This window comes from Oncorhynchus mykiss, chromosome 23 (genome assembly GCF_057628025.1).
Source record: "Oncorhynchus mykiss isolate SJ-2025 chromosome 23, ASM5762802v1, whole genome shotgun sequence".
Lineage (NCBI taxonomy): Eukaryota > Metazoa > Chordata > Actinopteri > Salmoniformes > Salmonidae > Oncorhynchus > Oncorhynchus mykiss.
Genome location: NC_143044.1, coordinates 3,129,239 through 3,154,199, shown reverse-complemented (window position 1 = coordinate 3,154,199; position 24,961 = coordinate 3,129,239). Strand labels below are relative to the sequence as shown.

Genomic DNA, 24,961 nt, shown 5'->3' with positions numbered 1-24,961 from the left:
CCTGGCAAGTCCCAAGTTCTTCCTTAACAAAAGATGCAGTACTGTAGCTAGTTTTGAGCCACTAGATGGTGCTCAAGTGCATGGATTGCAACAAACAAGCTCGACAGAGAGGCTTTGTATGTCCTGTCCAGGCAGTAGTAGACCACACGGCCTGTGTTCCATCTACAGTATATTGTTAGCCTTTTTTACACTACACTAGTTTAAATCGGTTTAGTCGGTGTAAAAACGCTCTATTTGTGTGCGTATGTGTATTCAGTTACTCTGCATTGACACACTGAAATAATAGTTATTTAGCCGTTTGTACTATTTAACAGTTGTCTGTTCGTACTATCTATCTAACAGTTGACAGTTGTTTTTAAATCATAACTGCCCTTGCGCATGCCGTTTTGTACAGTGTGTACTGTGTATAGATCTACTTCCTTTCCCTTTGTTTCTGCTCATGTCTGCTTCCAGGCAAGCTGATATGTCTAGTTATTCACTGAATCGATCAATCAATTGAGCAATAAATCAAACAGTTGATCGAAGAAGGTTTGTACGAAATGTGTAGACTATTCCGAGATTTCCAAGAAAAGCATTACTTATTCATGAGGATGTTAATCGATTGGATCCATTTTTAGAGAAGTAATGCTTCTTCCAAAGGGTTTTGACTGACACAACCTATGAAAAGGACTCTATTTACAGTGTATTTGAAGAAATATAATGTCTGAACTAATGCAATAAAGGACACACTGTACTGGGCAATTAAAGAAGAGGAAGAGATACTTACTGTGCCCTTTGAAGAGCCTTATGAAGGGTCTTATAGCCTTAAATGTGATATAAGGTTCTGGCTATACCCTGCGTTACAGCTGAAATACATACAGTATATATCAACATAATGTATTTGAATTTGAGAATTAGTTTTAATCGTGATTAGATGTTTATAATAAAAATATGGCCCCTCCAGGAAGGCTATTGTTGTGGATGTATGTTATTGCTATAACGTGCCTTTTTGGTCTGTAATCCCCCCCCCCCCCCAAAAAAAAATGTACATTTTTTATACAATTTTTATTCTTAATCACACTTCTGTTCTATATAACTTAGAACGTGCGTTAGGGCAGGGTTTCCCAATCTCGGTCCTATAATAAGCAGTTATTATAGTGTGGCACGGCTGCTACCAAAGTGACCTCTACTGGTTATACTGAGTGTCTACATATATAGCACCACTATAACAAGCTAATTTAACAGACAATAGATTGGGTCACCCTTGATTAACATTGCATAGCTTAGACCCTATACAAGTGGAACTGCCAGTGGATTGACCTTGTGTATGTTAGTAAGTACATGTTTATAGTCGATAAATAATAACGTTTATTTTCTCTCTCTTTCAGATGATGGTCCCTCCCCCTACGGTTTTGTGGAAGATGGTGAGTTTCTTCAATTGTCATTCTCATAGATTGAGAAATTAATATGATATCTATATTGTGATCTCAATAGCATGATCTTTGGATTTTTACATTTACTGTACAATCAAATTGTACAGTAGACACTTTCATCACTGACAAGAGATTTCAGTTTATTTAAGTTTAAGCTAAACATTACAGGCTGCTTTCACAGCCGTATCTGTTGTTCTCGTGTGTTTATTTTCAGTGAAAGGGGTCCCACGGTCAAAAAGTGCTGCTGAAGTTGACCATAGGTTGTCTATGCCTGTGCCAACCCGGTCCTCTTCCCTCAAACCTTCCAAAAGGTAAGTCCTTTTCTATTGCTGCTTCCCTTTAACATGGATAGTAGTATAGTGTATCTGCGAGGACCTTTTAACCCATTGAACTCACTCTTCATAATATATTCATTGCCTCTGCAGAGCAGTTCACAAGGGGATGCATTTTTGGTAGCACTTTTACGTGAGGGACTGTAATGAGATACAGTAAGAGGTATACGATTATATTCATGTTTGGTGTGATAGTGAATATTTAATGAGGTACAGTGTTCACACACCACGTAACATGTAACCGACACACTTGAACACATGCTTGTCAAAGATTCAAATGTTGTGTTTATATTAGATTATTTATTTTTTATTTTTTATAGGAATTAGAAGTAGACGAGTACAGAGCAGTACATCTGTTCCTCACCTCTGACATTGAATCGCGGTAACCATGGTAACCTCCAGTTAGGTCCTCTCTGACCTCTACTACCTCAGGTGCTTGTTGTCATACTAGGTGTGACTAAACAGCCTTCTCACCTCTCCCCTTAATGTTAGCCCTGACAAAGAACATCCACTCTCCTAGGCGTGTGGAGGAATGAGTGATTAATTAATGAAGAAAGACAGGTGATAGAGGATAAACTGTTGCGCACGGAAGCTGAGGACGGCGTGCCTGGTTGGCTCTAGCGCCTTCCTTGGTGTGTACATGTTTCCTCTAGTTACTGTACCTCTAGCGTTTGAACCTTCTGAGGGCCGCATTTGAGTTTTTTGACCGCTTGTGAATTACTCTCTGCTCTTTGAGAGTAATTACTCTCTGCTCTTTCTACTTGTTTTTACAAGTATAACTTTTGATGAAATACCTGGATTTTCCCACTACAATAGGCTGTTTGATCCGTGACTAACGGGTGTAATAGAAAGCATGTGTTTCAAACTTACGTAAAAATATTCAATGCAACACTAGGCCCAATTGTTTTAGTCTGCTTATTCCCAGTGGAATCATAGTGGAACCAAGGTGGAACCAAAGGAACCATTGTGGAATTCTATATCCTGAAGCAGATCAAATTGACCACACCTTGTGGTGTATTCTCTCAGGAAATGCAGCTAGGTTCTTTGGTTCAGTCTACTTAGCTAGCATGACTTGATTCATGCCTTGACATGACTGTATATTTTATTATTTATATAAAAAAGAATAAGACAGCTCTGATGGAGAGAGCGAGAACGAGAGAGAACGACATGGAAAAAGAGATGGAGAGTGGGAGGGGCATGAGCTTTACTGTATGGGAAAACGCTGTTGATAATAGAGCTGTCACCCAAAAAAATAGCCCCCGCCGGTTGCCATGGAGACTGCTTGACTTGATAGGGATTTGCTCTCCCCTCCCTCCTGCAGGAACGAGTGGGAGCCCCCTGACAAAAAGGTAGACACCAGGAAGTACCGTGCCGAGCCCAAAAGCATCTTTGAGTACGAGCCGGGAAAATCATCGGTGCTGAAACTGGAGAGAAAGGTACGACAGCCGTGCCACGTGTGTGTTTCTGTGTTTGCCTCTGCAGTCTCTATACTACGCATGTTGTGTAAGCTGTTTCCCTCTAAGAGCTTAGGGTGGCTGCTTCACTAACTAGGGCAGCTCTAGTAGGCAACGTATGTATAGACTGAATTTCCATGTGTACAACATTCCTAAAGGGGGATCCTATTACAATGACAGATGACCTATCTGGCGGTGTGGAGGTATCACTTTCAAGCCATGGCTATTGTCTTGCAGTGTTTCAACCAACGGATTGAATTGGCTTGAATTTGATGGGAAAGGAGTCGGACAAATGCCTGTAAAAATAAATAATGCAATGGATATTGTGACATCAGGAAATGTCCTTGTGGGGTCTCTTTTTTCATTACATTTGACAACATGAATACCGGTAGGTAGATCATTGTCCCAATACAGTGTGCACTACCAGGTTTCAATTGAAATTATAGAATCAACTCCATCAAAGAGGAATTAAAGGCCCACTGTGATATTTACAGTCATTTTCAATGGCATGCAACCATTGATTCTTAAAGAGTATCACTTAGAAATGCCCCGTGAGATTCATTAAGGAGTAGGCCTTTAAATAAATGCTGCATATATTGTTTAAGCTGACATTTGGTTTAGCTAGCAGCCTCTTTGTGTGGCTCATACAGAATAGAATAGAGTTGCATCTCCTCTACAGTAGAATAGTTATTTGATTATATCATAATGCAATCATTGTTTTGTCTTTTATGGTAAGCTATTAAGGGTTATGATGCGGTTCTGGACCAATCCCAGTGGCACCATATACTGAACAGTAGGGAACAGGGCCTTGTTCATGCTGTCCATCGTGGTCAGACAGACACTGCATGTGACGTGACAGTCTCTGTAATTACAGACCATGGTCAGTGGTTCTGTGTCAGGTTCCTGGCAGCATTAGCGGCAGGCTACACGGTCTCTTACTTTCATTTAGCCTATTATACTGTAGCTGTAGTTCTGTCCATTATTGTCTTTCTCATTGCCATTGTGGCTCAATGATTGATGTGAACAAATCTAAATCAAATTTACATGCTAGTAGACTATTTATATTGACATTTAGAATAAGTAAAATAAGACTATTTCACAAATAAGAATACAAAAGCAGATGGGACCCATCAAAATATGTAGTATTACACCTGCTTATCTTCTCTTACACGTATGCACACACTGCACACTACAGTTGAGTCCGATTCAGCTGACTGCTTCATATTATTTGTTGAAGTCACATGTTATGTGCCTTCTATGTCTTTATACATTCGAGAACAAGATCCTAATTAGAGAGAACAAGATCCTCAAGTATATGATCCTAATTCCAAAAGTCCTTCTTTTTTATCACCTTGGATAATTCACCGGGCACATAAAGACAAATCTTTAGGAATTATTTCTGATTGTGAACTCTTGTTTAGAAATTCATTATGTCGGGAATGTTGTCTGGATCACCTCAAGAATGTGTCATAGCCTCATTGCCTGTCTGTAAACGATGTGCTGTCTGAACTGTCTTCTCTTTGTCTTTCTCCTCTTTTCCTTGTTGCCATGGCCCTGTAGACTCAGGACATAAGTCCAGAAGATGTGCATTTAGAGAATGAGCCTTGGTATAGATTCTTTTCAGAGATGGATTTTGATGAAGCGGTAAGTGGTCACAGTCTTGAAGCGACGGTGTATTTAAACAATGCAATGTGGTAATAACATCCATGTTTAAATGCCTAAACAAACTATGTCTGTCTGTAAGGACTACTCCAACAACTTTTGCAAACCTTGACTCAACATTAACCAAAACGTTATCCCCTCCTAAAAACCTGCGTAATGGAGCCTTTACCTTGAGTTATTGCCTGCTATCTCTTTTCCCAGCTCTAGGTAGTCAATCAACTCTAGATATAGCTCTATCACTGTATATACAACCCATTGTTGTGTTTTTCTTTCTACTATCAGTCGGGAGTGGGTCTGTGGCAACGAAATGCAGTTAATTGTTTTGTTATGCTATCATTGCTAGTTATTATAATTTGGCACGTTTTATTCATTGAATACCAACTCCATCTCTCCACTTCAATAACCCCTGGAAATGTGCTGTCTTATATTTTTTAAAATCCCCTTCCATGCTGTGTATCTTGGTGACTGCTCTTCATCTGTGAGGCTTGCTGTGTTTGGATTGTAACTTAGCTATATCAACTATGCTGGCAGCTGAGCATTGTATGGCGAACTACAGTAGAAGTGTCTCCTGTCCGGTCATTAGATGATTTACATTTTTGAACATTGACCATATGTTAGGCTAATTATATACCCAATTTGGGTTAGGTGTCCTACTGCTACTGTCTATGATGATAAAGAATAATTGATGAATGCTACAGCTGTTGTCGGTGCAGTTGGCCATCGTTGCATTTTGTCCCTTACAACAGGATCCTCAAGGCTATGCCAACACTGGCACCATGCCGCCTGTGCCATGTCATTAACTCAGCACCCATGTGGAACTCTTTTTGTTGTAGCATTTATGGGCACCCTGCAAATGAGGACACATAGCATACCCCAGCGGGACTGGGCAAGGTGATTCAACTGTGGGTAATACTTTAGTTCAAGACTGTTATACCCTTTTCACACATTCATGCTGACACGAACCGTATTGTGCTGGCTCAGATATTTTCCTTTCACGTGGTCATTTCCATTAGAGTCTCTGACAACTATAGTAGATAAAACCAGGCCAGCACAATACAGCTTGGCTCTGCTTGGCTCAACCCGGTAGTGTGAAAAGAGTATTACAGTGCCCACACAATCATTACATGACAGGCCTTATTGAATCAAGGAGTGCTGTCTAGTCTGGTTTACAGTGCATTCGGAAAGTATTCAGACCTCTTGACCTTTCCTCCGTTTTGTTACGTTACAGCCTTATTCTAAAAAAGTATTATTGGGGATGAAGCTTGGCACACCCATTCTTCTCTGCAGATCCACTCAAGCTCTGTCAGGTTGGATGGGGAGCGTCGCTGCACAGCTATTTTCAGGTCTCTCCAGGGATGTTCGATCGGGTTAATGTCTGGGCTCTGGCTTGGCTATTCAAGGACATTCAGAGACTTGTCCCGAAGCCACTCCTGCATTGTGTTGGCTGTGTGCTTAGGGTCGTTGTCCTGTTGGAAGGTGAATCTTCACCCCAGTCTGAGGTCCTGAGCGCTCTAGAGCAGGTTTTCATCAAGGATCTCTCTGTACTTTGCACCGTTCATCTTTCCCTCAATCCTAACTGGTCTCCCAGTCCCTGCCGCTGAAAAACATCCCCACAGCATGATGCTGCCACCATCATGCTTCTCTGGAGCTCTGTCAGAGTGACCAGCGGCTTCTTGGTCACCTCCCTGACCAAGGCCCTTCTCCCCGATTGCTCAGTTTGGCTGGGCGGCCAGCTCTAGGAAGAGTCTTGGTGGTTACAAACTTCTTCCATTTAAGAATGATGGAGGCCACTGTGTTCTTTGATTCATTTTTTGGTACCCTTCTTGGTACCCTACCACACCTGTCTCGGAGCTCTACGGACAATTTCTTTGACCTCGTGGCTTGGTTTTTGCTCTGACATGCACTGTCAACTGTGAGACCTTATATAGACAGGTGTGTGCCTTTCCAAATCATGTCCAATCAATTGAATTTACCACAGGTGGACTCCAATCAAGTTGTAGAAACATCTCGAGGACGATCAATGTAAACAGGATGCACCTGAGCTCAATTTCGAGTCTCATAGCAAAGCGTTTGAATACTTATGTAAATAAGGTATTTCTGTGTTTTATTTTTAATACATTTGCAAAAATGTCTAAAAACCTGTTTTCGCTTTGTCATTATGGGGTATTGTGTGTAGATTGATGAGGAAAACATTTAATTTAATACATTTTAGAATAAAGCTGTAACCTAGCAAAATCTGGTAAAGGTCAAATGGGTCTCAATACTTTCTGAATGCACTGTATTTACTATAGTTCCTTTTTCAAGTGAGGGCATGTTGTCAAAGTTGAATACTAAGTTTGATATACAGTAGGCAGCTTGACAAATACCGCTAGGCTACGTGCCTTGGGCTCCAGTTGGCACCAGACAAGTATTCAGACTCACTGGCTGCCCACAAACAGATGTTCTGTCTCCTTGCCTTCTGCTTTGTAAGTCAGTCAGGGCCAACCTCCGCAGCGGAGTCTGCCTGGAAACCACACCCTGGATCATATGATGCGGAACCACTGACTACATGAGATCATATTCTCACGTCAGCTGAACACAGGGCAGGCTTAAGAATCTCTCATCTTCCCAACGTTGTCTTTAAGTCAGTGTTATCCATGGAAAGTATTGTCTGACTCAGACTCCAGCAACTCCTGTCCTGCAACTCCTGGTTGGTTATATTAGGAATAGGAGGGGGTAGTACTAAAAACTTGGCCTCTGAGTAGGATGGTTTCCAGATGAGCTCAATTTGATGTCTGACTAACTCAAAGCTCCTGCTACACCTGGTATGTGTAGTATTTGACCCTCAAGGGTTGGGCTAGACATCCCGGCACATTGGGGTTTGATTGGCATATCTTTATCTCTTCTTGGTTATGGTGACTCTACAGGCTGCTTGTAACCTCTATGAGTTCTTAGTGCTCATGGGATGATGACTCCTTCTTCGAAGGTCTAGTGACTCTAGACTCCATGTATGTCCATGTAACACATGACGATCAACCTCAGGAGGAAACATGAGTATTCTTTCACAGTATATACAGTACCAGTAAAAAAGTTTGTACACACCTACTCATTCAAAGGTTTTTCTTCATTTTTACTATTTTAATACATTGTACAATAATAGTGAAGACATCAAAACTATGAAATAACACATATAGAATCATGTTGTAACCAAAAAAGTGTTCAACAAATCAAAATATATTTTATATTTGAGATTCTTCAAAGTAGCCACCTTTCGCCTTGACGACAGCTTTGCACACTCTTGGCATTCTCTCAACAAGTGTGACTCATTAAAAGTTAATCTGTGTAATTTATTTCCTTCTTAATGCGTTTGAGCCAATCAGTTGTGTTGTTACAAGGTAGGGGTGGTATACAGCAGACAGCCCTATTTGGTAAAATACCAAGTCCATATCCAAAGAGAAATGACAGTTCGTCATTACTTTAAGACATGAAGGTTAGTCAATACGGAAAATGCCAAAAACTTTGAAAGTTTCTTCAAGTGCTGTCGCAAAAGCCTGATCAAACTGGCTCTCATGAGGACCGTCACAGGAAAGGAAGACCCAGAGTTACCTCTGCTGCAGAGGATAAGTTCATTAGAGTTACCAGCCTCAGAAATTGCAGCCCAAATAAATGCATCACAGAATTCAAGTAACAGACACATCTCAACATCAACTGTTCAGAGGAGACTGCGTGAATCAGGCCTTCATGGTAAATTGCCACAAAGAAACCACTACTAAAGGACACCAATAATAAGAAGAGACTTGCTTGGGCCAAGAAACACGAACAATGGACATTAGACTGGTAGAAATCGGTGCTTTGGTCTGATGAGTCCAAATGTGCTATCTTTTGTTTTTCAACAGGACAATGACCCAACACACCTCCCGGCTGTGTAAGGGCTATTTGACCAAGAAGGAGAGTGATGGAGTGCTACATCAGATGACCTGGTCTCCACAATCACCCAACCTCAACCCAATTGAGATGGTTTGGGATGAGTTGGACCGCAGAGTGAAGGAAAAGCAGCCAACAAGTGCTCAGCATATGTGGGAACTCCTTCAAGACGGTTGGAAAAGCATTCCAGGTGAAGCTGTTTGAGATAATGCCAAGAGTGTGCAAAGCTGTCATCGAGGCAAAGGGTGGCTACTTTGCCTCAATGACAAATCTCAAATATAACATATATTTTCATTTGTTTAACGCTTTTTTGGTTACTACATGATTCCATATGTGTTATTTCATAGTTTTGATGTCTTATTCTACAATGTAGAAAGTAGTACAAATAAAGAAAAACCCTTGAATGAGTAGGTGTGGCCAAACTTTTGATTGGTTCTGTGTATATATATATATATATATATATATATATATTTGTTTTGTTATTATTATTTTGCCTATGTCCAAGAGCTTAATGGTTTCTTGACAGCGTATCTAACAATAGATAACAATAGATAAAGTGGTTTTCTGACCTGTTATACTTGTAGTGCATTGTCTTATGACCACAATCCTTGTCGCTCCAAAATCATGGTCATAACCAGATCGATGCATTGACATTCTTGTTTAATCACTTCAACCATATTAATACTTCACAAAGGTCACGACTTATGCACGAGCTCACAGTCAAAGGCCTCGAAATTCATATGATTACAGTCACATTCAATCACAGCTCCATGGACATACAAGGTGAAACGGAAGCAAAATACCATACGTATCTATGGTTAGGAAGAAAGTTTTGGCCTTCTGTGTCCCGACTGAGTGACTGCGTCAGTGACTAGTCTGTCTGGCGTAAGCTGTCACTGAGAGGGCAGCTGCATGTGTGGTCATTAATACAGTGTCGGACTCTGACCACAGTCTCTGTACGGATTCATACACTGAATGGCTGGGCATCCCAAACGGCGGCCCTGGTCAAAAGTAGCGCACTATATAGGGACTAGGGTGCCATTTGGGACGCACCCATTATGAACCTCTCCGTGACTTTAATGTTCGACCGGAAGTAACCCATAATCCCCTCAGCTCATTGTTTTCATATTTAACCTCAGTTATAGACTTCACCTTTATCTCTAAGTACTCGTGCTGAGGGGATAAAGATATAGCTATAACAGTAACAACATGCTAGGGGAGCTGATTTTTTTGTTATAAGAACTTGTCTAAACAAATAAGCATTTACTTTTGGAAGGGAAAGGCTCCCATTACACTCATGATTCCTATTTTTGAATGTGAATAAACAAAGCACCCAGATCCCCAACCTGCAATGTTGGCCTATATATATCACCTTGCAGCAAAGTCATCACAGACACCTGTTTGGAAAATGTGCAAACGTTGTTAACGCAGTGTTCCACTGACGGGTCAAGAGAAAGGAATTCACAGCACCTTCATCCGCCTAGATTCGTAAACAGCTTTAAATATGTTACGTGTCCCTTCATTTCCAGTGAAACCACACACATTGCACACAAAGAGACATCAGATGTCGGCAATATCTGTCTGAAGTCCTTGTTTGACTTCAGGGATCTTGGCATGCTAGTGACAATTGTTCATGCATATGAACTTTCCATCGTTAGTAATATTATTTTGTGCCCCACTTCATATGGAATGTTTAACATTGAAGGATAAATCATATTTTCCACCCCAAGGATATGAGTGAACCTTTGCATGACATCTTTTCAGCTTGTAATTGTTATTTCCCCTGACATACACTAAACACATATCCCATACATGTAATGAAGATCGCTGGGAATCCTCAGGCTTGTAGATCTCTTGTAAATAATCAGAATGAGATCCCCCTTCCTTTAGTTCAGATAAGTCTCTCACTCCTATGTCACGATTATTTTCCATCCGAGCAGTGTAGTGTCAGCTCAGTTGCTCACAAGTACCAGGGGACACCATCCATTTCATCCCCTGTCGAGAGGGACCGGGAGATCAGTCAGCGGACCTGGGTTCAAATATTATTTATGGTCTTTCAAATACTTGTAGTGTTTACTTTAGCCTTCTTGTAGTGCCAGATGTGTGGGGTTTGCAGATTTGCAACTATTATATTGGCTCCATTACGCCAGGCAAGCTCAATGGAGCCCAGCTAATGTATTTGAAATTATTTCCAAAAGTTTTTGAACCCAGTTCTGTCAGACAGAGAGGGATAGGAAGACAAGAGAGTGAAAAGGCACAGATACATTCAGTGGCGGTGGCATGTTCTCGAAGAAGGGGTAAGGCGCCTGTGGAACATTTGGCTTTATAAATAGATTAGTCTATATACCTGCCAGGCTGAATTCTGATCTTATAAAGATAGGCATTCATTTTGAAAGGTTATTAATGATCCTCCTTCCCTGGCAACCAGAGGGAAGGCATGTTGTGGGAAATGAGCTTGTGCGCGCGGTATGCTACTGGTCTGGTATGGTCATCTGTTTGGGATGGGGCAGGGGTGGACATGTATGGTTGGGGGAGAGGTGCTTTTAGAAGGGCCAGGCTGGCGCTTGGGATTGTGTAATCTTATTTGCAAACAACACTTATGCTTTTATTCATAGCCTGCCTGTCATGTCTGTTATTTTTACACTCTGTGATGTCCTCTTGGAGAAAAGCAACAGAAACAGTGGTCTAAAATTAACCATTCAAAGTGCCTAGCGGGTACTGCCCCACCAGCGAATGGCTCTTCTGTGTTTTAGGAACCGCCCCAGAATAACATCAAATTAGATAACTATGTGTTTTGTCAGCTCGCACGGCAAAGTCCTGTAAACAAACGTATTCACTCACCCTTTCCTTGTTTGTTTGTGTATGTCGGCCTGTGCTTATACTACATGGCATTGTGTCAGTTTTACTTCATTGGTGTGATATTGTGATGCCTCTGACTGTGTTTCTCAAAGGCTTTTATTGTGTTTTGGGATTGTTGTTATCAGCATCATACTGTGATGATATTTGTGTGTGTGTGTGTAATTTGGCCTGCTTGCACCACCAGCTGGTTAATTGTCCCCTGGTCTGGTCCAGTGGTAATGATAGTGACTCAATACCAGACAGAAGAGAGGCCCTCTGTGAGGGACACCAGCTCATTGGCTGAGCCTAGTGACAGCCCCCTCCCCGCATGGGCGCCCCTGAACCGATGCACGCCCACCCCCCCCCCCCCCCCCCCCTCACTGCCGCTTGTTTTCTCCAACTTGCAAGCGTGCCAAAACACACGCTTGCTCCTCCATGTAAAAGCTTCGTTCAGCAGAGCTAACAATCCCAGGCTTTGGAGACACTTCAGACAGACACTTCGAGAAAGAGAAAAGAGAGCCAGTCACCACAGCTAATGCTCCTGCTTCTATTCTAGTCGGAAGAGACCTTCCTGTGGATTTATCAATGACTTCTTTGTTTGGTCTGTTGCAGAGTGCCCCCTCTTTCAGCCCCTTGGAAACACCCGCCGAACTACAGCAGTAGTAAGTCCATGCTTCTCTTACTTCTATGCTTCTGTCTTGTGCTTATCCATTCCAAAAATGTGTGTTTGTCTGTGTTTTAGGGCACGTTTTTAGGAGTGTTGTCAGCAGGGGATTTTAAGCATTTTTACACCCTGTGGAGATTTCCCCATTTTAGGGAAAGGGGGGAAACTCCTGCTGCTTCCTGAGAGGGGGGACAGCGAAAGAGAGAGGTTCCTATTAACGAGTGTAAAAGCTGCCAGTACAGTGTGTCCTCTGTCTGGAGAGGTTTTGGGAGGTAGTGGTGGTGGGGATATGGCTACTATATGGCGATTTATTTCAAGCTGAAAGCAAACAGCCCCAGAGTCAAACCTGGATGACATTTGTGAGTGGAGAGAGACAGGGAACTCCACTCTATTCCACCCTGCAGCTACGTCATTTTATCCGTTATCTCCCCGGAGTGGGTGTGTGAAGCCAGCCTGTATCTTATAGCAAGAATAACTTTGGTATGAAAGTGGGTGTTCGATCAATAAGCAAACCAGCAGCATTACGACTTCGATCTCTTTGTTTTTTTTTTGTCAGCATAGATTTATTTGCGCTCATTTTGTTTCTGGAATTAAACGTAAGGAATTCTAGCCCTAGCCATGGCAAATTTTCTTGTGGTCCAATGGCAGAAAGTTCTCCCACCATTTCTGTTTGGAACTTTCCCATCTCTCCCGAAACGTCTATTTGGATTTCACAGCATGATATTCCCTAACTCTTTTGAGCCGTTTATTTTCTCAAGGATCTTTGACGTCGTTCAATTGTGGCCAGCTCATTGGATATTAAGTAACACAGGTTACTGATAATGCCATGCACTGTATTGGAATGAGTTCATTAACAGATACGTCTGTCTGTGCACTTATTATATTATGTCATAATGTTTATGAATGCTGCATGTTTTAACTTATTTTAATAGTCTAGATGGATTTCTGAAAGCATTAAATCAGTCTAAAGACTGTTTTCCCTTTTCTTTTTGTACATTTATTTGTAAAAGTCTAAGAAATGTGTTTAGTAACTTGTCGCATCATCTGCCACCAAGTTGTTATGGGCATTTAAAATATGCTAAAACTGCGTCTGGTTAACATCCATTCACATTTGCACATGACTTTAATGTTTTTTCTACAAAATAATCAGACTGCTTCATTGGCCCAAACTGGTTTTGATTTGATAATATTTATTCATGTTTATGATGCAAGTATTGCATCACAGCAGCTTGTGTACAAATCCTATCATCTGTTTAAGAAATGTGTTTAAAATGGTAAACTCCTGGGATGAAGCCATAAGTCCCACAGGCTTCCCTCAAAGGGTTACGAGACACATGTTTAGGGGTGAGAGTTTACTGGGGTTTCTTTGAAATGAAACGCCTAGTCTACAAGAACTTTCTAGTACACATTTACCTCATTGTCATATACCACATTGCTTACTGTATACAGACGTGTATAAACAAGGGACCAACATATATATTGTTGGCTGAGTTCAAGATAGGCTAGCAACAGACATGTGTACAGACAGTATTCAATTGTTAATATCTCAATTAAATGTGAATAGTCTATCAAGGAGTAGGCTTATATTTCCAATATTGCCATTTACAAACAGGGTAAGCTACAATCAAACTATTCTTAGCCTTGCAATATTATCCATCATTAATGATCAAACTCTCTTCCCCAATACGTTTGTATCACATTGATGCCTGCTGGTTAGATGCAGTTGGGTAAGACCATCTTCAGATAACAACTGAAGTTATGCAACTTATGCAACTGAAGCTAGGCTCCATAGCCTACTTGTGGGGCCACTGGCTCCCTCTCAGGCAATGGGATGTCTTATGACCTCACATAGACTCTTCCCAGGAAACCATCTGAGATGGTTCCAAGGCGTTATACGGGGTACCTTATTTGAATACCTGCATGTACCCTATAAAGTACAGGTTATTATTGAGTATGAATGCAGTAGCCCAAATGGCTGGTTATTCTGAGAACTATGAAAAAGGTTATTGTTGAGGGGGTTAAATAAACAAAAAAAGGAGACATGGCTCTTTCTCTTAATGTTTTACTGCAGTGGGCTAAATCAGGGTCACACAGATTGTTTATTGGCCTTTAACATGGTTATGGGTAAATGTTTATTTTTATTTTTAAATAAGACACCTGTACCATGTCAGTATAGAGCTTAAATGTATTCAATTTTGAGTTTGCATCCCAATATAACAACCATTTGATATAGAAACACTGGATTTTGTCATTTTTTAAATAATGTTGATTAATTATGAACATAACATTTCACCCATTAGGCCACTAGAGGGTGCTTCTGATCGTTCAACTGCAGGAACTACACTTAAACCAGGCATTATGTCAGAGGGCCAAACTCATTTGGGGAAAACCTGCTTCTCTCCTCACGCCTCGCTGTACTTCACTTCTGGTCTCAAAGATGTCTATTGTGTCGGCAAATGGTTTTTTATTGTTAATTTACAGTACCGGAAAGTGGAATATCCTGCAATGGGAAATAGACTACTGTTGTGTTACCCTGTAGAGATACTGTGGGTGGGTGGAGTAATTCACTGTGCTGAATTTACTCCGCTCAAAAACTTTGTTTTCAGTCTTTGTTACATTTTTTCCACATGATTTACTACGTTACTGGAAATTGTTGTTAGTTTAAATGGCCTACACTCATGCATGGCAGCATAAATATAATGACAGGGAGGCACCAAACCCTCTCCTCAGACAGTGGCATTTGAAGTAGAGTAACCCTAAAAGAAAAGTACAGATGCATAGCAGAGTAACATGTAGGAACGTTCAGACAATAATATTTTAAATCTCTCCCATTGGCCTCCGTGGAGTGCAAAGTTAAGGGCAGTGGAGTGCTGTTTTATTTTACGTCTAGTTCCCCTAATAAAAATGAACAAAACGGCCGAATCAACAAGTAATCAACCGCAGAATGTGTAAGATAAGTCTAACCCTACGGCAACTCACAAAAATCTTTTCATAAAATGCATGTTACTCTTAATTGTTTTACTCAATTAAACTGCACTTAATTACCAACACTGGCATGTAATTACAGCATGCTTTCTTCTAGCTAGCTGGCTGTGAACATATCGTCTCGTCCTAAATCAGGCTCTCTGAGTCAAGCTGTTTTTAGGTTGAATATTTTCTCCAATGTTTTGCTCTAGCTCTGGGTGTAAGGCCGGACACAGCGAGGTGGAGAAGGACGAAGGATCATCCAGCGGCGAGCCAGCGGCTCCAGAATGTGACCGCCATGTTTACAAGAGCGTCCTGGAGGGCGGCGACATTCCCCTGCAAGGTCTGCGGGCCATCAACAAGCGCCATGCCAGCACCTCCTCCAAAGGTAGGATTCCACTCCACACATGCTGCCAGTGAAGAGGGGGTACTGAACTGGCTTCACAGTGGGACTCTGAAAGGTTTTTTTACCACTCAGATGGAACCAAATGACTTATTGGGATGTTGGATTCTAAAAGCATCTGTTAGGGATACATGTGTTTCCTTTTGACTTTGTGTTGAAATCCACATGTGTTTCTGCTTCAGGTTATCACACCAGAGGCCAATCATCTTTCAGCATAAATCTTTTCTCAGCCGTTTATTCTTTAAATCATTGATATCATGGATGTTTCACCAAACTGTCCATATCCGCTTGGAAATCCATCGAGAGTTAGGCTGCTGAAGGTTTTCCTGCTAAATCAATGGAGACTATCACGCTAACCTTGGGTTGTGCCCTCACCCTACAGTTATCTGCCTCTGCAGACCAGGCATTCGTTGGAGAGGCTTAGGGGCAGGGCTCCAGAGTGTTCTAAAGCCAGGGAGCAAAGGTCCAGGCGAGGGGACTAATGGGGAGGAAAGGGGGGGTTAACAGGGCTCTGGTTTTCTAGGCTGGGCCAGACAGGGGTGAGATAAACAAGAGGGACACAGCAGGGTGGTTAGGCATGGGGAAGTCAGCTGTCAAAGAGAGGTCAGAGGATGGAATTCCTGCGCACATGACCAGGGGAGAGAAATGCGAGGGAGGGGAGAGGAAAGGAGGGAAGGGGAGGAGAAAGGAAGGGACAGATCGGGCACCGTGTGGCAATGTTGCCCCAATACATAACCAGAATTCCAACTGGCCAAGCAAGGCCTAGTCCTGAAGTCTAAAAGTAAGAGAATTAACCTTTGCGCCAGTCCTTTTAGAGTTTGTTTTTGTTTTTGCCAGATGCACAAATGTATTGTTTGTAGAGGTATTATTAGTTTATGTAAGCTGTCTGCGCTCCTCAATTAGTAATAAATATTTGTTCTCTACAGAATTATTTTAGATTGTCAGTACTGTATCGTGAAACAAAGATACCAGATAACTTGACTGAAGTTCAAATCCCTATCCTATAAAAGTCTTGACTGAAGTCCCTTTTCCATAAAATGTGGAAACTGCTATAAAGGGAATTCTGCCCAGAGTCATCTTGAGCCAAAGTCAACTGACTAGCACGCTCTCTCATTATGGCCTACCAGAGACACACCACCTCAGCTCTGTGGACACTCCGTTACAGTACATTACAACAGAGCAAGATAAAGTGCAGAGAGAGCTTCATCATGTGGTCCTGCTTCATGCTCTTTAAAACAATAATGGCACACTTTGTTGTCGCAGAACTTTGCTTCCTGCAGGCCTTTCTAGTGGCTATAATTGTAAAGTCCCCTTACAGTGCCTTGCAAAAGTATTCGCCTCCCTTTGCCTTTTTATCGTATTTTGTTGCATTACAACCTAGAATTTAAAATGTATTTTTATTTGGATTTCATGTAATGGACATACACAAAATAGTCCAAATTGGTGAAGTGAAATTTAAAAAATAACTTGTTAAAGAAAAAATTGAAAAGTGGTGCGATGAAGGACCTAAATAAGATCTGGTGGAACCAATTACCTTCATAAGTCACATAATTAGTTCATAATAAAGTCCACCTGTGTGCAATCTAAGTGTCACATGATCTGTCACATGATCTCAGTATATATACACCTGTTCTGAAAGGCCCCAGAGTCTGCAACACCACTAAGCAAGGGGCACCATGAAGACCAAGGAGCTCTCCAAACAGGTCAGGGACAAAGTTGTGGAGAAGTACAAATCAGGGCTGGATTATAAAAAATACCCGAAACTTTGAACATCCCACGGAGCACCATTAAATCCATTATTTAAAAAATGGTAAGAATATGGCACCACAACAAACCTGCCAAGAGAGGGCCGCCCACCACAACTCACGGCCCAGACAAGGAGGGCATTAATCATAGGCAACAAAGAGACCAAAGATAACCCTGATGGAGCTGTAAAGCTCCACAGTGGAGATTGGAGTATCTGTCCATACGACTACTTTAAGCCGTACACTCCACAGAGCTGGGCTTTACAGAAGAGTGGCCAGAAAAAAGACATTGCTGAAAGAAAAAAATAAGGTATGTGGAAGACTTCTTCCAAACATATGGAAGAAGGTGCTCTGGTTAGATTAAACTAAAATTGAGCTTTTTGGCCATCAAGGAAAACTCTATGTCTGGTGCAAACCCAACACTTCTCGTCACCCCGAGAACATCATCCCCACAGTGACGCATGGTGGTGTCAGAATCATGCTGTGGGTATGTTTTTCATCAACAGGGACTGGGAAATTGGTGGGAATTGAAGGAATGATGGATGGCGCTAAATACAGGGAAATTCCTGAGGGAAACATGTTTCAGTCTTCAAGAGATTTGAGACTGGGACTTCCAGCAGGACAATGACCCTAAGCATACTGCTAAAGCAATACTCAACTTTTTTAAGAGGAAACATTTAAATGTCTTGGAATGGCCTAGTCAAAGCCCAGACCTCAATCCAATTGAGCATCTGTGATATGACTTAAAGATTGCTGTACACCAGCGGAACACATCCAACTTGAAGGAGCTGGAGCAGTTTTGCCTTGAAGAATGGGCAAAATTCCCAGTGGCTAGATGTGCCAAGCTTATAGAGACATACCCCAAGAGACTTGCATCTGAAATTGCTGCAAAAGTTGACCCTACAAAGTATTGACTTTGGGTTGGGGGATAGTTATGCAGGCTGAAGTTTTCTGTTTTTTTGTCTTATTTCTTGTTTGTTTCACAATAAAAATATATTTTGCATCGTCAAATTGGTAGGCATGTTGGGTAAATCAAATGATACAACCGGTCCAAAAATCAATTTTATTTCCATTTCCAGGCAACAAAATAGGACAAATGCCAAGGGGGTGAATACTTTCGCAAGCCACCCTATAATGACATATTCATAGAAATAACATTAGTATTCAACTTATACAGTGAAGAGTTGCTTAAACAGGATACTGAGGGTAGATGTGACTGAGCCAAAAAATACAGCCTCATTAGCATAATGTAAATGAGCATTTACTGCTGTAGGCAACATCCCTGTAGAGTTGCTATCACAACAGCTGGTGGCGGTTGTGTGTCATCATTCCCTACTGGGTTGTGTCATTCTTTACTGTGGTAGGACTAGCACATACAGTATGTGGCATTACTAGCACATCTCTTACTCAGAGGTGAGAGTCAACCATGACTACTCATCCCAGCAGGTGTGTCTTCCAGAATATTATGTTGTAGTCGCTCACAGGGGCGTGTATGACCTTGCTGTTTTGACAGTTCTATTTGAGACTGTCCTGTGATGGACCCTGGTGTTGGAAGGGCTTTCTGGGTTAGCTGCAAAAAGTTAAGGGCATTCCAAATCCTCAATGCTGAGGCCTAGTTCGTAAGTAGTGCGTAGATGGGCAACGGTGGCTTATAGAGTAGTTTGTGTTTCTTATGAACTCTTATGAGCTCCTTTATTGCATCATTTTAGTTTATACTGATATGAAAGCTACTGTGAAAATGTAATCTGAAAATGTAATCTGTTATTTAATTTGATGTTCGAACAGCAAGCTAACCAACATTACATCACATAGCATTTCATGCATGACATACTGCCCTGCTCTTTGCCCTTTCTGTTGTTTCACTTCTTTTATGTTACTGCTTTACGATCACTAATCATTTAATTATGAATAATTGTGATTGAATTAACATATCAGCTCCAGTGAAAATTCCAAGACACTTAAGATGCATTTCTAGCACTATTCAGAATCAACATGTTCACTTCTCCACTTAAAACGAAGCATTTAACAAGTGGCATTACTAATAGTATAACAAAGTCATTTTGTTACTTGATGTGAAATGCATCACGTTCTTTTCTCCCTCATCAACTTTTGATGGACGTTGTCTTTACTGTAGAAATGTGTTGACCCTGTGTTATTTTCAGTGTGTGTGAATTTGTGACCATTAACCTAATATGCTGTTTATTCTGTTGTCCTGCATGCTTGCCAGTGGATTATCAAGGTGGGAATGGCTATATAATTTCACCATGCTCTTCTGTAAATAGTCGATCAGTTCTTGCCAGTAATGCCCTAGGTAACCAGTGTAAGAATAAGAAGCCCTTATCTGCTGCCAAAGCCTGCATACCCCAAATCCTCCCCTCTAAGTTCAAACCTAAGCTGATACCCCCTAGTGTTGACAGCCAGGACAGGAGGACTGCGCCTGCCAGGCACCCAAAGGCACACAGCTGTGAGGATATATACACAGGGAGCACAGGCGCAGAGGCCCAGGAGAGCGGACTAAACTCAAACACACACAAAAACTCTAATGGTCTCTCCCTTGACTCTGAGGCTGATTTAAATAATGGCAGCCCTGCGACTAGAAGGAGCACATCTGAGTTCTCCACCCTGTACCGGAACATGCACAGCATCCAGAGGCCATCCTGCTCAGTGGGCTCCAGCCCCCACGGGAGTGTCCGTAGCCTGACCTCCCTGTTCGAGAAGGTGGGGGTCAATGGAACTGATGGGGAGGGGGATGAGGCAGGGGAGAACATTCCCAGGCGGGATGCCGTGTCGTCGCGGGTGTCAGAGTTTGAGCTGATCATCCAGCGCTCCAGCCCGTCTCCCACACGCTCCTCCTCCATGCCAACACTACCCACAGGCCAGAGCCTCACCTACAACCACAGCCCCGCCGACCCCTTCATGGCGTCCGCTGTCTCGGCTGAGTCGCTGCTGGTCACTGTCCCAGGGCACACTGGGCAGACAGAGGGCTGCCCTCTCGAGGACACAGACGGCAAGGCAGCCCGAGACAAGGCCTTTCTGTCAGGCAGCGAGATGGTGGGATCCTCTGAGTACAGTGACACACTGAGAGCCGAGTCCCTCTCTGGGACTGAGTCAGAGACAGAGCAGCACGGCCCCACAGAGAAAGCCCCAGTACCAACAGAGAAAGCCCCAGTACCAACAGAGAAACCCCCAAAGGTCACTATCTCCAGAACCTCAAACAGTCCCCCAGCACCAGTCACCCCATCCGCTTCCCCAAACAACCACCACCTCCACAACCACCACCTCCACAACCACCACCACCACAACCACCACCACCATAAACCTAGCAGCAAGTGCAAAGGCTCCTGCCCTGCCTCCTATACCCGCTTCACCACTATCCGGCGGCACGAGAGGCAGCAGCAGGCTACGGCCCAGCAGGACAAACTGTCTACCCAGGAGAAAATAAAGAACTCCTCCTCTCTCCCCTCGAACATCTTCCTCATGGGCCCTGCACCGTTCAGGGTGAAGAGGCCTCTCCGGTCTCACCAGGCCAAAAAGACTCTCTCAGCCACTAAGGTGATGGCAGGTCAAACGTCACAGACAAATGTCTATGATCCCAGGCCCCTCATTCCACCGCGCCTCTCTTCCTTGGAGTTGCTGGAGAAGCTGGGCAACGGGGAAGGTGCACCGTCCGACAGTGACAACAACCTGACTAATAGGGGAGTCTTGGACGCCAATGGGAATCTTCTGCAGCCGCTAGCAGCTCACCGCAGAGGTGGCTATCTCCTCTCCATATTTTCACCTGAGTGTCCCTTCTCCCACACACCCGTGCCGATCTCTATGGCCACTCATTGTGTTTTTTTTTCTCCAAGCTTTTCTTATTTGCATTCTATCTGTATTTTTCACAACGTGATGCTACCACCTTCCATATTCTTTTTGTCTGTGTGGTGTGTCACAGTAACAATGCGGTGTTTGGTTAAATTGTCTTGCCTGACAAACATTCTTTTCCATCAACCCATCGCAAAACACTTGTAACTTTAGTGCATTCTGACAACTTTTGGTAATGTATATATTCAGTGACACGTCTTAAGGAGTTATACATGGCCACGTAAACATGTCCGAGGCCTACATGACACTTCTCTGTATTGTGTTAAAGTAGATTGGTTAAAAGGGATTCATTTAGATAAAAATGTATTGATCTTCATGTAAAATGCCATGGACTGTTGGTGTAGGCTATTGTTATGGCAATGCATATGGCATACAGTATACACCCTGAAGTAATGCGTTACCATATATTTTACAAGGCTATGTGCTTTCGGTTTTTGTCAGCTTTGGCATAAGCAAATGTGCTGTGTCAGGGGTCTGTTTTCGTCTGTCATCCTCCATTTTATCATTCTGACAAGACTGGAATTTCAAGTAGAGAGACTATGTGCTTCCCTCTTATTTCCTTATAGCTGGTATTGGTACTTCCTGTATATATTCTGTGTAATAATACATGGATTTATGTCTCAGAGGTTGGTAATTATAGGGGTTTTCTTATGGTGTTTGGTTTGAGGAATGGTGAAATGTCTATTGCTAATGGCTGGCTGGGAAGCAAGATGAGTTTAGGGATAGAGTTAGGGATAACTGGGATGAAGTAATTAAACATGTCAGTGTGGAAATCAGATGACTCATTGGTGATGGGTGATATGCATTTTCATTGTACATCAACCATATCATGTCATTTTTTTTTTTTTTTGATCTGACTGTTTTGTACAGTATTTTGTTTTCTCTATAGCCATCCACCTCTAGTATTTTTTTTCTCATAAAAACAGGCTAAATAAAGCTGTGTCATACTGTGTTTATTGTTTTTGTGCATGTGGGAATATGTTTTTTTCCCCCTTCGGTGTGTGTATCTTTCCTTTGTCATACTGCAACGGACACCTTTTCTTCGGAGCATGTCTAGTTCTATATTTTACAGTGTTCCCTTGCATTGTCAAAATACGTTTTACAGCTCTATTGTAATAGTGGTATTGCAATAGGGTTAGAGACATTTCTTTCTTTTTTTATTGAAATATTATAGATATTGAAAGCAGCACTATTGATGAACTCTGTTATGGGAAAATGTTGAATGCCTTTGGAGAATTTCAGGACATAATTGATGTATTTATTTTGTATTAGATTCAGAGTCCTTGACCCAAGGAGACCTTGGTGACGGCCTGGATGAGGTGGTCAGGAGACGCCATGGAGATAAAGAGGTAATGTTTCTTTATTGATTGTTTTATGGTTTGTTTATTGTTTCTGCAACATTTCTTTTGTCGTCCTCTCTCAACAAAATCTGATAGGGCTTCGCTCTCCTTTTGAACAATAAATATTACTAAAAACTGTTCAGTGTATACTAAAACTGTGAAATATTTCCCCAATATTCAAATTGCTTTTACCTATCATTTCCATCCTCCATCTTGGAGTGTCTGTGGTCCTTAGAACTATTCATGTGGCATTCAAAAACAAGTAAAACGCTAAATAAATGACAGATAATGGTATGTTTCCTGGCAGAAAATTTTGGAAGAGCAACGGCGGCTGAAGAGGGAGCAGGAGGAGGCTGACACAGCATCGAGGCGACACACGGGAATTGTTCCCACCCACCATCAGTTCATCACTAACGAACGTTTCGGAGACCTGCTCAACATCAACATCAATGACGCAGACAAGAGGAAATCCGGATCAGAGGTACAACACAGTACCATCCCTCTCATTGTAAAAAATGACAGCTATTTTGGTGTGTGTGTGCGCAGTGGCGGATCTAGCTTGTATGGCGAACCCCACCTTCAGCCCCCACCGCAAAAAAACACCCAAAAAACATTCTGCACTAACTGTAATTTTTATTCCAACATTTGGAACAACTAAAATAAATAATAATGACATTTAAAAACATTTACAAAAAACAAGACTCAAATATCAAAAAGAAGTAACAAAGACAAATAGAAACAAATGTGTGTCGATTTGTCACTCGAGCATCAATACATTACCGATCCCCCAACACTGTCAACCAAGAGTCAAGACTACATTACCCATCCCCCAACACTGTCAACCAAGAGTCAAGACTACATTACCCATCCCCCAACACTGTCAACCAAGAGTCAAGACTACATTAACCATCCCCCAACACTGTCAACCAAGAGTCAAGACTACATTGCCCATCCCCCAACACTGTCAACCAAGAGTCAAGACTACATTACCCATCCCCCAACACTGTCAACCAAGAGTCAAGACTACATTACCCATCCCCCAACACTGTCAACCAAGAGTCAAGACTAAACCAATTCACCTTGGTGGTGTGCAGACTGGTTTTATAATATTCTGAACGACTTCGCACAAACCAGAAAGAAATGCAACAATATGTCTGTGAAACAATATATTCACAGTATTATGAATGAATTGTGGTTTATTTGGTAGCATTTCGTAGAGTGACTGTACAGTACTAATGCAATTAGTAAAATCCAAGTTAGAGGTGCGCTATTTGATAGACTTCCCCGCTCCCCCTACCTCGGGCTTCCAGTGGAGAGACCTGAGGTCTACCTACCCCAGCCCCCCTTCCATCTTGTACTTCTGAGTGGGAGACCTTCCCAGGCAGCAGCCTGCCTAGCTCACAAACTAGAATCAGGGCACCCACTCCGACATGGTTAATTGACCCACAGTCCCACATGGTGATATGATATCATTGAAATGATGTGCAAATGAGCTATAGAAAACCAATCCCGCAAATGTCACCATTCCGATGTTTTATTTTGTGTGGGCGCCCCGTGCCGCCCCCGGCAAGATACCGCCCTGGGAGGCTGCCCATTTCGCCTATACCTAAATCCACCAGTGTGTACTGTACTGTACTGTGTGTGAGGGGAGGAGAGACAGTTGGGTTCCTGCTTTCACAGATGGTTTTGTCAGCTGTAACCAGACTTCAAAGGGTTGAAGCAAACGTTGTACATTTGAGTCAGATGTTACGGTGATTAGGGCATTAGTAACTCTGACTTGAATCATTGTTCTGCCTTTTTACTGCTTATTACGTTCAACATGGGTCAACACCCATGATGACTATAACCAGGGGTGTCATGCACTCCAAAAATATTTTTCAAACACCTGAAATAGCTTTTTCCTGCAATCTAGAGCCATAATCGTTATGCTTAATTCTATGTCCAAAAAATAAGTATTTTTCTGCATATCTAAGCATACATCATGAGCTGTCTATGGTGGTCATTTTTTAAAAGTATACCAGCCTTGCTAGCAGGCATGCCAGCTAAGATAATTAGACAAGCTATACTGAACAAAAAATATAAACGCAACATACAACAATTTCAACGATTTTACTGAGTTAGTTCATATAAGGAAATCAGTCATTTGAAATAAATAAATTAGGCCCTAATCTATGGATTTCACATGACTAGGCAGGTGCCAGCCATAGGTAGGCCTGGGAGGGCATGGGCCCAAGCCCACCCACTGAGGAGCCAGGCCTAGCCAATCAGAATAAGCTTTTCCCCACAAAAGGGCGAAATTGCACGCTCCCTCCCTCAACTTGAGACATCTGTAGCATTGTGTTGTGTGACAAAATTGCTAATTTTAGAGTGGCCTTCTATT

At 42.2% G+C, this 24,961-nt stretch overlaps 1 protein-coding gene across 40 annotated transcripts in view; it reads left to right on the top strand.

Annotated features, from left to right (window-relative positions):
* Nucleotides 1–24,961, top strand: part of LOC110502275 (sorbin and SH3 domain-containing protein 1) — a 71,956-nt gene that overhangs the window by 32,080 nt on the left and 14,915 nt on the right. For 22 of the 40 annotated variants that reach the window (XM_090216622.1, XM_090216599.1, XM_090216606.1 and 19 more), the window contains 8 exons: nucleotides 1,368–1,403; nucleotides 1,627–1,723; nucleotides 3,066–3,180; nucleotides 4,759–4,842; nucleotides 12,214–12,263; nucleotides 15,442–15,617; nucleotides 22,514–22,590; nucleotides 22,889–23,062. In XM_090216622.1, coding sequence (XP_090072748.1) covers nucleotides 1,368–1,403; nucleotides 1,627–1,723; nucleotides 3,066–3,180; nucleotides 4,759–4,842; nucleotides 12,214–12,263; nucleotides 15,442–15,617; nucleotides 22,514–22,590; nucleotides 22,889–23,062 — 809 coding nt within the window. Of the gene's footprint in view, nucleotides 1–1,367; nucleotides 1,404–1,626; nucleotides 1,724–3,065; nucleotides 3,181–4,758; nucleotides 4,843–12,213; nucleotides 12,264–15,441; nucleotides 15,618–19,604; nucleotides 21,129–22,513; nucleotides 22,591–22,888; nucleotides 23,063–24,961 lie in introns of all 40 variants that reach the window. The other 18 variants (XM_090216631.1, XM_090216610.1, XM_090216604.1 and 15 more) reach the window with 2 other exon arrangements.